The 12,858-nt window shown below is 45.0% G+C and overlaps 1 protein-coding gene across 1 annotated transcript in view; it reads right to left on the bottom strand.

The window, feature by feature from the left end:
• Positions 1–10,767: 10,767 nt before the first annotated feature.
• Positions 10,768–12,858, bottom strand: part of SMIM7 (small integral membrane protein 7) — a 76,584-nt gene continuing 74,493 nt past the window's right edge. The window contains exon 5 of the mRNA XM_063914505.1: positions 10,768–12,610. Coding sequence (XP_063770575.1) covers positions 12,595–12,610 — 16 coding nt within the window. The 3' untranslated portion in view covers positions 10,768–12,594. The remainder of the gene's footprint in view (positions 12,611–12,858) is intronic.

Here is a 12,858-nt window from a genome sequence, read left to right as displayed (position 1 = left end):
TGAGGCGATTGCTGGTCGCAGTATAACACCAGTATGTGTGTAAATACATTTTAGGATACGCTCCTGCTTTCTATCAGCAGGATCCTTAAGGGCGGCCATCTCAGGAGAGGGTAGAGCCCTTGTTTTTACAAGCGTGTGAGCGCTTTATCCACCCTAGGGGGTGTTTCCCAACGCACCCTAACCTCTGGCGGGAAAAGGTATACTGCCAATAACTTTTTAGAAAATATCAATTGTTATCGGGGGGAAACCCACGCATCATCACACACCTCATTTTATTTCTCAGATTCAGGAAAACTACAGGAAGTTTTTCCTCACCAAACATAATACCCCTTTTTTTTTGGTGGTATTCATATTATCAGAAAAGTGTAAACTTTTTCCATTGCCTCAATCATGCAATGTGTGGCCCTATTGGAAATCACGGTTGTCTCTTCACCGTCGACACAGGAGTCAGTACCCCTGTCGGCGTCTGTATCTGAGGTAACGGGCGCTTTAGGGCCCCTGTATGAGACGTCTGGACATGCACAAGCTGAGTAGCCGGCTGTCTCATGTCAACCACTGTCTTTTATACAAAGCTGACACTGTCACGCAATTTCAACAGTACATCCACTCAGGTGTCGACCCCCTAGGGGGTGACAACACTATTTCAGACACTCTACTCCGTCTCCTCATCATTTTTCTCCTCATACATGTCGACACCAACGTACCGACACACAGCACACACACAGGGAATGCTCTGATAGAGGACAGGACCCCACTAGCCCTTTGGGGAGACAGAGGGAGAGTTTGCCAGCACACACCAGAGCGCTATATATATACAGGGATAACCTTATATAAGTGTTTTTCCCTTTATAGCTGCTGTATTGTTATATACTGCGCCTAATTTGTGCCCCCCTCTCTTTTTTAACCCCTTTCTGTAGTGTAGTGACTGCAGGGGAGAGCCAGGGAGCTTCCCTCCAACTGAGCTGTGAGGGAAAATGGCGCCAGTGTGCTGAGGAGATAAGGACGCCGAGAAAGGGGCGGAGCCTATCATCCTTTTTCTGTATGTTTTGGCAGGGGTTAAATGCATCCATATAGCCCAGGAGTTATATGTGATGCATTTATTTTAGCCATATAAGGTTTTTTTATCGATTTATTGCGTCTCAGGGCGCTGCCCCCCCCAGCGCCCTGCACCCTCAGTGACCGGAGTGTGAAGTGTGCTGAGAGCAATGGCGCACAGCTGCGGTGCTGTGCGCTACCTTATCTGAAGACAGGATCGTCTTCTGCCGCCGATTTTTCCGGACCTCTTCGCTCTTCTGGCTCTGTAAGGGGGACGGCGGCGCGGCTCCGGTGACCCATCCAGGCTGAACCTGTGATCGTCCCTCTGGAGCTAATGTCCAGTAGCCTAAGAAGCCCAATCCACTCTGCACGCAGGTGAGTTCGCTTCTTCTCCCCTTAGTCCCTCGATGCAGTGAGCCTGTTGCCAGCAGGTCTCACTGAAAATAATAAACCTAAACTAAAACTTTCACAAAGAGCTCAGGAGAGCCCCTAGTGTGCACCCTTCTCGTCGGGCACAGAAATCTAACTGAGGCTTGGAGGAGGGTCATAGGGGGAGGAGCCAGTGCACACCAGGTGATCCTAAAGCTTTCTTTAGATGTGCCCAGTCTCCTGCGGAGCCGCTATTCCCCATGGTCCTTACGGAGTTCCCAGCATCCACTAGGACGTCAGAGAAATCCTATTTATCCATTATTAGTATAATTTCCTACACTAAGAATGTTTAAGAATACGTTTTAAATACCACATAATAACACAACATACCAATTTCACTAATTATATTATAAATATTAACAAATAAAATAAGAATTTACTTACCGATAATTCTATTTCTCGGAGTCCGTAGTGGATGCTGGGGTTCCTGAAAGGACCATGGGGAATAGCGGCTCCGCAGGAGACAGGGCACAAAAAAGTAAAGCTTTACTAGGTCAGGTGGTGTGCACTGGCTCCTCCCCCTATGACCCTCCTCCAGACTCCAGTTAGGTACTGTGCCCGGACGAGCATACACAATAAGGGAGGCATTTTGAATCCCGGGTAAGACTCATACCAGCCACACCAATCACACCGTACAACTTGTGATCTAAACCCAGTTAACAGTATGACAACAGAAAGGGCCTCTTAAAGATGGCTCCTTAACAATAACCCGAATTAGTTAACAATAACTATGTACAAGTATTGCAGATAATCCGCACTTGGGATGGGCGCCCAGCATCCACTACGGACTCCGAGAAATAGAATTATCGGTAAGTAAATTCTTATTTTCTCTATCGTCCTAAGTGGATGCTGGGGTTCCTGAAAGGACCATGGGGATTATACCAAAGCTCCCAAACGGGCGGGAGAGTGCGGATGACTCTGCAGCACCGAATGAGAGAACTCCAGGTCCTCCTTTGCCAGGGTATCAAATTTGTAAAATTTTACAAACGTGTTCTCCCCCGACCACGTAGCTGCTCGGCAGAGTTGTAATGCCGAGACCCCTCGGGCAGCCGCCCAAGATGAGCCCACCTTCCTTGTGGAGTGGGCTTTTACAGTTTTAGGCTGTGGCAGGCCTGCCACAGAATGTGCAAGTTGAATTGTGTTACAAATCCAACGAGCAATCGACTGCTTTGAAGCAGGTGCGCCCAACTTGTTGGGTGCATACAATATAAACAGCGAGTCAGATTTTCTGACTCCAGCCGTCCTTGCAATGTATATTTTTAAGGCTCTGACAACGTCCAACAACTTGGAGTCCTCCAAGTCGCTAGTGGCCGCAGGCACCACAATAGGTTGGTTCAGATGAAATGCTGATACCACTTTAGGGAGAAAATGCGGACGAGTCCGCAGTTCTGCCCTATCCGAATGGAAGATTAGATAAGGACTTTTATAAGATAAAGCCGCCAATTCAGATACTCTCCTGGCAGAGGCCAGGGCTAGTAACATAGTCACTTTCAATGTGAGATATTTCAAATCCACCTTTTTCAATGGTTCAAACCAATGGGATTTGAGGAAATCTAAAACTACATTTAGATCCCACGGTGCCACCGGAGGCACCACAGGAGGCTGTATATGCAGTACTCCCTTGACAAAAGTCTGGACCTCAGGGACAGAGGCCAATTCTTTTTGGAAGAATATTGACAGGGCCGAAATTTGAACCTTAATGGATCCCAATTTGAGACCCATAGATAATCCTGATTGCAGGAAATGTAGGAAACGACCCAGTTGGAATTCCTCCGTCGGAACCCTCCGATCCTCGCACCACGCTACATATTTTCGCCAAATGCGGTGATAATGTTTCACGGTGACTTCCTTCCGTGCCTTAATCAAGGTAGGAATGACTTCTTCTGGAATGCCTTTCCCTTTTAGGATCTGGCGTTCAACCGCCATGCCGTCAAACGCAGCCGCGGTAAGTCTTGAAAAAGACAGGGACCCTGCTGTAGCAGGTCCCTTCTCAGAGGTAGAGGCCACGGTTCGTCCGTGAGCATCTCTTGAAGTTCCGGATACCAAGTCCTTCTCGGCCAATCCGGAACCACTAGTATTGTTCTTACTCTTCTTTGCCGTATGATCTTCAATACCTTTGGTATGAGCGGCAGAGGAGGAAACACATACACTGACTGGTACACCCAAGGAGTTACCAGTGCGTCCACAGCTATTGCCTGTGGATCTCTTGACCTGGCGCAATATTTGTCCAGTTTCTTGTTGAGGCGAGACGCCATCATGTCTACAATTGGTCTTTCCCAACGGTCTATTAACATGTTGAAGACTTCTGGATGTAGACCCCACTCTCCCGGATGAAGATCGTGTCTGCTGAGGAAGTCTGCTTCCCAGTTGTCCACGCCCGGGATGAACACTGCTGACAGTGCTATCACGTGATTCTCCGCCCAGCGAAGAATCTTGGCAGCTTCTGCCATTGCACTCCTGCTTCTTGTGCCGCCCTGCCTGTTTACATGGGCGACCGCCGTGATGTTGTCCGACTGAATCAACACCGGCTTTCCTTGCAGGAGAAGTTCCGCCTGGCTTAGAGCATTGTAGATTGCTCTTAGTTCCAGAATGTTTATGTGAAGAGACTTTTCCAGACTCGTCCATACTCCCTGGAAGTTTCTTCCTTGTGTGACTGCTCCCCAGCCTCTCAGGCTGGCGTCCGTGGTCACCAGGATCCAATCCTGAATGCCGAATCTGCGGCCTTCTAATAGGTGAGCCTTCTGCAACCACCACAGAAGTGACACCCTTGTCTTTGGTGACAGGGTTATTCGCAGGTGCATCTGCAGATGCGACCCTGACCATTTGTCCAACAGATCCCTTTGGAATATTCTTGCATGGAATCTGCCGAATGGAATTGCTTCGTAAGAAGCCACCATTTTTCCAGGACTCTTGTGCATTGATGTACTGACACTTTTCCTGGTTTTAGGAGGTTCCTGACCAGATCGGATAACTCCTTGGCTTTTTCCTCTGGAAGGAAAACCTTTTTCTGAACCGTGTCCAGAATCATTCCTAGGAACAGCAGACGAGTTGTCGGGATTAAATGGGATTTTGGAATATTCAGAATCCACCCGTGTTGTCTTAGCACCTCTTGAGATAGTGCTAAAGCTGTCTCCAGCTGTTCTCTGGACCTTGCCCTTATTAGGAGATCGTCCAAGTATGGGATAACTAATACGCCTTTTCTTCGAAGAAGAATCATCATCTCGGCCATTACCTTGGTAAAGACCCGAGGCGCCGTGGACAATCCGAACGGCAGCGTCTGAAACTGATAGTGACAGTTTTGAACAATGAACCTGAGGTACCCCTGGTGTGCGGGGTAAATCGGAACGTGTAGATACGCATCCTTGATGTCCAAGGATACCATAAAGTCCCCTTCTTCCAGGTTCGCTATCACTGCTCTGAGTGACTCCATCTTGAACTTGAACTTTTTTATGTAGAGGTTCAAGGACTTCAGATTTAGAATAGGCCTTACCGAGCCATCCGGCTTCGGTACCACAAATAGAGTGGAATAATACCCCTTTCCTTGTTGTAATAGGGGTACTTTGACTATCACCTGCTGAGCGTACAGCTTGTGAATGGCTTCCAACACCCTCTCCCTTTCGGAAGAGACGGTTGGTAAGGCAGACTTCAGGAAACGATGAGGAGGATCCGTCTCTAATTCCAACCTGTACCCCTGAGATATTATCTGCAGGATCCAGGGGTCTACCTGCGAGTGAGCCCACTGCGCGCTGTAATTTTTGAGACGGCCCCCCACTGTCCCCGAGTCCGCTTGAGAGGCCCCAGCGTCATGCTGAGGTTTTTGCAGAAGCCGGGGAGGGCTTCTGTTCCTGGGAAGGAGCTGCCTGTTGGTGTCTCTTCCCTCTTCCTCTGCCTCGTGGCAGGTACGACAAGCCCTTTGCTCTCTTATTTTTGTAGGAGCGAAAAGGCTGCGGTTGAAAGGTCGGTGCCTTTCTCTGTTGGGGAGTGACTTGAGGTAAAAAAGTGGATTTCCCGGCAGTAGCCGTGGCCACCAAGTCTGATAGACCAACTCCAAATAACTCCTCCCCTTTATACGGCAAAACCTCCATGTGACGTTTTGAATCCGCATCGCCTGTCCACTGTCGTGTCCATAAGGCTCTTCTGGCTGAAATGGACATAGCACTCACCCGAGATGCCAGTGTGCAAATATCCCTCTGTGCATCACGCATATAGATAAATGCATCCTTTATTTGTTCTAACGACAGTAAAACATTGTCCCTATCTAGGGTATCAATATTTTCAATCAGGGATTCTGACCAAACTACTCCAGCACTGCACATCCAGGCAGTTGCTATAGCTGGTCGTAGTATAACACCTGCATGTGTGTATATATTCTTTTGAATAACTTCCATCTTTCTATCTGATGGATCCTTAAGTGCGGCCGTCTCAGGAGAGGGTAACGCCACTTGTTTGGATAAGCGTGTGAGCGCCTTGTCCACCTTAGGGGGTGTTTCCCAGCGCGCCCTAACCTCTGGCGGGAAAGGGTATAATGCCAATAACTTTTTTGAAATTATCAACTTTTTATCAGGAGCAACCCACGCTTCATCACACACGTCATTTAATTCTTCTGATTCAGGAAAAACTGTTTGTAGTTTTTTCACACCATACATAATACCCTGTTTTATCAGCTAAATGTAACGTCTCCTTCATTGCCAAAATCATATAACGTGTGGCCCTACTGGAAAATACGTTTGAATTTCTACCGTCGTCACTGGAATCAGTGCCCGTGTCTGGGTCTGTGTCGACCGACTGAGGCAAAGGGCGTTTTACAGCCCCTGACGGTGTTTGAGGCGCCTGGACAGGCATTAATTGATTGTCCGGCCGCCTCATGTCCTCAACTGACTGTTTAAGGGAAGATAAACCATCACGTAATTCCACAAATAAAGGCATCCATTCTGGTGTCGACCCCCTGGGGGGTGACATCTGCATATTTGGCAATTGCTCCGCCTCCACACCAATATCGTCCTCATACATGTCGACACCACGTACCGACACACACCGCAAACTCACAGGGAATGCTCTAATGAAGACAGGACCCACTAGCCCTTTTGGGGAGACAGAGGGAGAGTCTGCCAGCACACACCACAAAGCGCTATATATACAAGGGATATCCTTATATTAAGTGCTCCCTTATAGCTGCTTTAATATATATATATATAGCCATTAATGTGCCCCCCCTCTCTGTTTTACCCTGTTTCTGTAGTGCAGTGCAGGGGAGAGACCTGGGAGCCGTTCTGACCAGCGGAGCTGTGACAGAAAATGGCGCCGTGTGCTGAGGAGATAGGCCCCGCCCCTTTTTCGGCGGGTTCTTCTCCCGCTATTTTTCCAGTCAGGCAGGGGTTAAATATCTCCATATAGCCCCTATGGGCTATATGTGAGGTATTTTTAGCCTTGTATAAGGTTTATATTTGCCTCTCAGAGCGCCCCCCCCCAGCGCTCTGCACCCTCAGTGACTGCCCAGTGAAGTGTGCTGAGAGGAAAATGGCGCACAGCTGCAGTGCTGTGCGCTACCTTATGAAGACTGAGGAGTCTTCAGCCGCCGGTTTCCGGACCTCTTCACGCTTCAGCATCTGCAAGGGGGTCGGCGGCGCGGCTCCGGGACCGGACTCCACGGCTGGGCCTGTGTTCGATCCCTCTGGAGCTAATGGTGTCCAGTAGCCAAGCAGCAAATCCACTCTGCATGCAGGTGAGTTTACTACTTTCCCCCTAAGTCCCACGTTGCAGTGATCCTGTTGCCAGCAGGACTCACTGTAAAGAAAAAAACCTAAACTAAACTTTCTCTAAGCAGCTCTTTAGGAGAGCCACCTAGATTGCACCCTTCTCGTTCGGGCACAAAATCTAACTGGAGTCTGGAGGAGGGTCATAGGGGGAGGAGCCAGTGCACACCACCTGACCTAGTAAAGCTTTACTTTTTTGTGCCCTGTCTCCTGCGGAGCCGCTATTCCCCATGGTCCTTTCAGGAACCCCAGCATCCACTTAGGACGATAGAGAAAATACATTTCCATTTAAAGTAATACATTTACCATTATAAAAGTAAACTGTTCCCATCCTGATCCACCTACAACCAAATGACCCACACATTACGTGTCAATAGACTTTACATTTTATAAAAATTAGCAGTTATATTTATTTGTGTTTAGTGAAGACAATAAAAATACTTTAAAAAATTATTTACCTTGTAATTGCTGAAAATAAGTGGTGCACACATGGGTTTTCTACAATGTAGCGTTAACAATTTTAATAAACAACCATAAAACATTTGTTTAGGCCCCGTAAGGGGACACATAGGTATTTATTTGAAGAAGGCTTGAAGCTGATATCACCTCCTGAAAAACTAAAGGGGGAATCCAATTAGATGCTGGATTTACAAGTTACCCACCCCAGACGATTCAATTAACAGGTTTTACCCCCACACATTAAGACCCAGAAGTGGACTTTTCCTCATAGCTTCAGATGCTGCAAGGAAAAGTCCACAAGAAAAGGCACCCGCTGGGATTTAATGCTTGGGGAAACACACTGATTCCACATTTTACACCACATCAATGGGTAGCATGTGTTAACCCAGGGTTTTATTGAATAGCTCTTGGGGGTAAATTTACTAAAGCTTCTAAAAATGAAAAGTGGCGATGTTGCCCATAGCAACCTGTCAGATTCTGTGTATAATTTTCTGGGATGCGATAGAGAAAAGATAGACAGAATCTGGTTGCTATGGGCAACATCACTTTTCATTTTTAGAAGCTTTAGTAAATTTACCCCTTGGTGTTAAACCAGGTACATTTCCCTGTGCACCAAACCCTGTGGATCATTGGATTCCCCTCCCTGGGGTAGATTACAAAAGTGGAGGTGTTGCCCATAAGCAAACAATTAAGTTCTAGCTATCATTTTCTAGGATGATAAAGATGACAGCCAGAATCTGACTGGGCAGCACTGGGTCACACCTCCACTTTTGTAAATTTATCTTTAGAACTGTGTAGATACAGAAGTGTAGCATTTTATATTATTATATATTATATTATATTATATTATATATTATTATATATTAGATAGGAAAGGTAGATATCAGAAGTACCCACAAAACACCAGGCATTTTGCAGGTAACAGTCAAAGGGGAGGAACCCAGTAAACTGAATGCCATGGTCTTTAAATGTAATTAAGGCAAATGTTTTACTTTTTTTGTACCCAATAAAAAACAAAACTTGTTTTCCTAGTCATGGATCATCAAACAGTAATACCATAATGACATCTTACTTCTTTAAAATTGTATTGCTAATTCATACATGTTGGCAAAATGCTATACACTATGCAAACACTATTGTGTTGTCTTGACCCAGAGGACAAGGAAGATGTCTTTTTATATTGCACGAGCACACAATCTGAGAGTTGCTTGACTGTTAAAAGGTATTGTTCTCTTTCAGATAACTAATTAGCTTATTTAGATTTGTTGCCTTTGTAGACAGCATACCTTATCTGCTTTAACAATAATATCAGGCTCAGTTCTACCCCTTTTCCACTAGTGAGCACGGGTCGCAGCTGGGAGCCTGACACGGGTGCTACCTGGCTGCGGCCCGTGCACAGCCCCCTTTCCCACTGAGCTCACCAACCCGGCATATTGCCGGGTTGCTGACGCTGCTAGTGACGCGGCAGGGGCGGCGCTGGGAGATCACATGATCTCCCAGCGCCGCCCTTCCATGCAGTGTGAAGGGGAGCAGTGTCGCATCGACACGACTTCCGTTTACACTACACAGCTTACCGGGTTGAACACGTGTTCAACCCGGCAAGCTACCCGGGTAGGATTCCTGGATCACTTGATCCGGGAATTTGCAGGGGGGACCTTTTCCACTAGAAAAAAACACGGGTAAATGCGCACCCCCGCGCATTTACCCGTGTTTTTAGAGCTAGTGGAAAAGGGGTACAGAGTTAAAAATTTTAATATAGCAGTGGTTCCCAAACCAGGTGCCATAGCACCCTGGGATGATTCGAGGCACTTGCTGGGGTGCCTCGGATTGGTGGTCCAGGACCGAACCCAAATTATTTCTGGTCAATGTAATAGGCAAAACCAATGCTATTAGCTAAAAAAAAATAGGTGGCCAAACAGAAGCATAACCCTGTCCACCACCACATAACTTAAACGAAGGATGACAGATGAGCACAATTTAATTTATTCATTTTGCTGAATCACTCAATGAGAAGCTTGTGGCCTAGGGGTGCCGTGAAAACATTATGGTAATCTAGGGCGCAGTGATTCAAGAATGTTTGGGAACCACTGTAATATAGTAGGACTGATTTGGACAGATCGCAAATACTTTTAAGTTTCACAACATTTCTGGATAACCAAGATACATTTTGTCCATTAGAGGAGATAATTAATACCGTTAATTTTTACTTCTACTTGTAAACACACCTTGCAAGTACATTGAAGCTGCAATACATAGGGGTATATTCAGTTGAAGTCGAAAGCTGCAGTTTTCAACTTTTTTAGGTCGGAAGGGGTTCCGACCTATTCAATATAACTCCAAATTATTCGACAAGTCGAGGAATTCGACTTGTCAAAAAGCACAAGGATCGGCGGAATAGCTGCCGATCCACGTGCTTGTGATGCCTTTTCGACCATCTCAATTCGACTTTAAAAAACGTTGAAGTGAGATGAGTGACCTGAGACTGGGAAAGCCGCGGGCAGACGGAGAGCAGCGCCGGAGGATGTCACAGCCGCCACTCACAGCAGCGTCCACCCAACTCCAGCAAGTTAGACCTCGCTTACTGGAGCCGGGTGGACGCTGCCTTGAGCGGCGGCTATGATGCGGGGATGGGGAGAGGCAGAGAGACGGGGGGGGGGGGGGGGGGGGGGAAGGAGACTTGGAGAGCCGCGGGCAGACGGGGGAGAGCAGCGCTACAGCAGCGGCTATATAGCTGCTGCTCTCCCCCATCTGCCCGCTGCTGTAGCGCTGCTCTCCCCCGTCTGCCCGCGGCTCTCCCCTGTCTCAGCTCCCGCATCTCTATTCGACTTTTTTAAAAGTCGAATTGAGATGACATTGAATAGCCCAGGTCGGATCCATTCCGACAAATAAATGTCGGAATGGATCCGACTTCAATTTAATATACCCCATAGTGCACAAACTTCACAGAACATCAGTAAGGTCTGGCTCAGTCACTTATATACTGGGAAATATTTTACTGGGATTTTTTTTTGGTAGCAGCAAAACATTTTAGCATGGTGGTGGGTCTTATAGTAATTATCACTCAGACAATAAGAGTCTCATGTATCCAATGTTTTTCATATATCATCCATTTATTAAAGCTATCCATCTTGTGTTTTAATCTTACAGTGACACATTGAGAAAACTAATGTATACCAACAATTTTAATACCCATTGAGTAATATTAGGCCATTGTACATGTGGAGTGATGTCCACTGAATTACCATCTTTGTCTTTACCTCCCTTTCTTTTTGAACATGGGGAATTATACCCTTTTTTAAATTATTTATTTTAAATAAATGTTCTGGTCATCAGTGTATTAATAAATGAATATCCAAATTATTATGAATTTAAAGTTGAAACAACTGACCCACCAATTCAGGGACAAGGAGAATGTTAACATTTGCAGGTGTGCAGCATCCATATATAAAATAGACGCAATGCAAAACATCCACAGTCTAGTAAAACATTCACAGTGTATATTGAACATATTAAAGTGTATAGATGAAAAAAAAACTACTTCATGGGATGGGAATACTCTTCGTGTATTAGGAGGTATCAATTAAAATGCAACTTTTATTACTTCCTTAGAATTGAAAATAAATAATAGAGCAGTAATAAACATGAACAATAACATATTATCAATAAGTCACAGAGAAAGCAGGTTCTCTGTGAATATTTCTGTGTAGAACACTCCTTAATTGATTAACCCTAGAATATGAAAATCATCTAAGAGGATAAGGAGTATATTTAGAAATTGAGCTACAGATAAAACATATAAAAGTTGGATATGAATTTGTGAGATAATTACCAGTAAGTAATGTGTAGTGAGGGCAAATGTGTAATCTAAGATGACATATTTGTTGGTTAATGGGATGAACAAAATAGCACTACTATTAAAAAGACACACTACGAACCATCTAGTATGTTTGTAAGTATCTGACTAGTAGTCCAAAATTGTATATGGGAATGAGTTCAGTGTAAAGGGACAATTAGTATACATTTGGGTATTTGCTTCCCCCCTGTTGCAGTGCATGGGGTGGGGGTTTAATCATGCAATTGCAGATAACAGTACTGCGAATAAGAGAAGGATAGGAAAAGCAGTACTTATATTCCCGTATTAGAAGTAGTTTGTTGATGGTGGGAGCCCTTTGTGCACAAAAACGTACCCCCTGGAAGACAGGAGGAGACGTGCAATTCACCCGGGCATGTTTATAAATGTAAACATATGTCAAATAGTTGCTTAAAGCTACCCTTGTAACCTAAAGAAAGATGGCAGCTCAATTTATCTAAATGGTTTCTTGTGTTTGAATTCCGCTTGCTATGTACTAAGACACTAAGATATGGGGACAGTTACCGCATCATTAGATGGGTATTAAATTCACAAGAAATAAAATCAGGCAGAGAAAATACAAGTAAACTTTGTTTACCAATGTGCTTTACAGGTGCATCACACACACATACACAGATTTTACTCCAAGACATGTTGGCATAAGAAAATTTGTTTTGTTTTGTGTTCCCAGTCTTTGAAGGACAAACCATACCCTACTAACAGTACGATTTAGTGCTAACATATGGAAAATGTTTATCACTGAGAGAAGCAGGGCATATTTAAGTTTGTTGTTTAGTGTAAAAATAATTTCACATTTCTACAATTCTATGTAACATTCCTGTTCTTATTCGGAAGGCATATGTAGGAACCTTTCTGAAGCTAGAGAATTGTGCAAGCCACAAAATAGATAGTGCTTTATATACAAGATTGCCAGTATCTGGAAATAATTAGGCCTGTGTGTTCACTATAGAAATAAGGAACTGGAATCACAGAGTGTAGTCGGAGAAGTCTGTGGTTTAGAAAGTCAGCAAAGCCAAAAGAGAATTATTCATGGGGTCCACCAAGTATTCATGAACCAAATAACCTGAAAGGAAGGACATAAGAAGATTAATATATGCATGTACAAAACGTATAGAAGAAAGTGTCATGCTACATATATCAAGGCCATATTTCACAAGTGAAAAATAACAGACATGGCTTAAGTGTTAATTCAGCACGCAAGGCTTACAGCATGTTCTCCAGCCACAAATGGATGGATGTTGCAATATCAGATCGATAAAGGGCAATCATGACAATGCGTACTTCTATTTTACAGATTAATGGAAAAGTCCA

The sequence above is a fragment of the Pseudophryne corroboree genome, chromosome 1, assembly GCF_028390025.1.
Source record: "Pseudophryne corroboree isolate aPseCor3 chromosome 1, aPseCor3.hap2, whole genome shotgun sequence".
In the NCBI taxonomy this organism is placed as follows: Eukaryota; Metazoa; Chordata; class Amphibia; order Anura; family Myobatrachidae; genus Pseudophryne; species Pseudophryne corroboree.
This window is presented reverse-complemented; position numbering and strand designations above follow the sequence as displayed.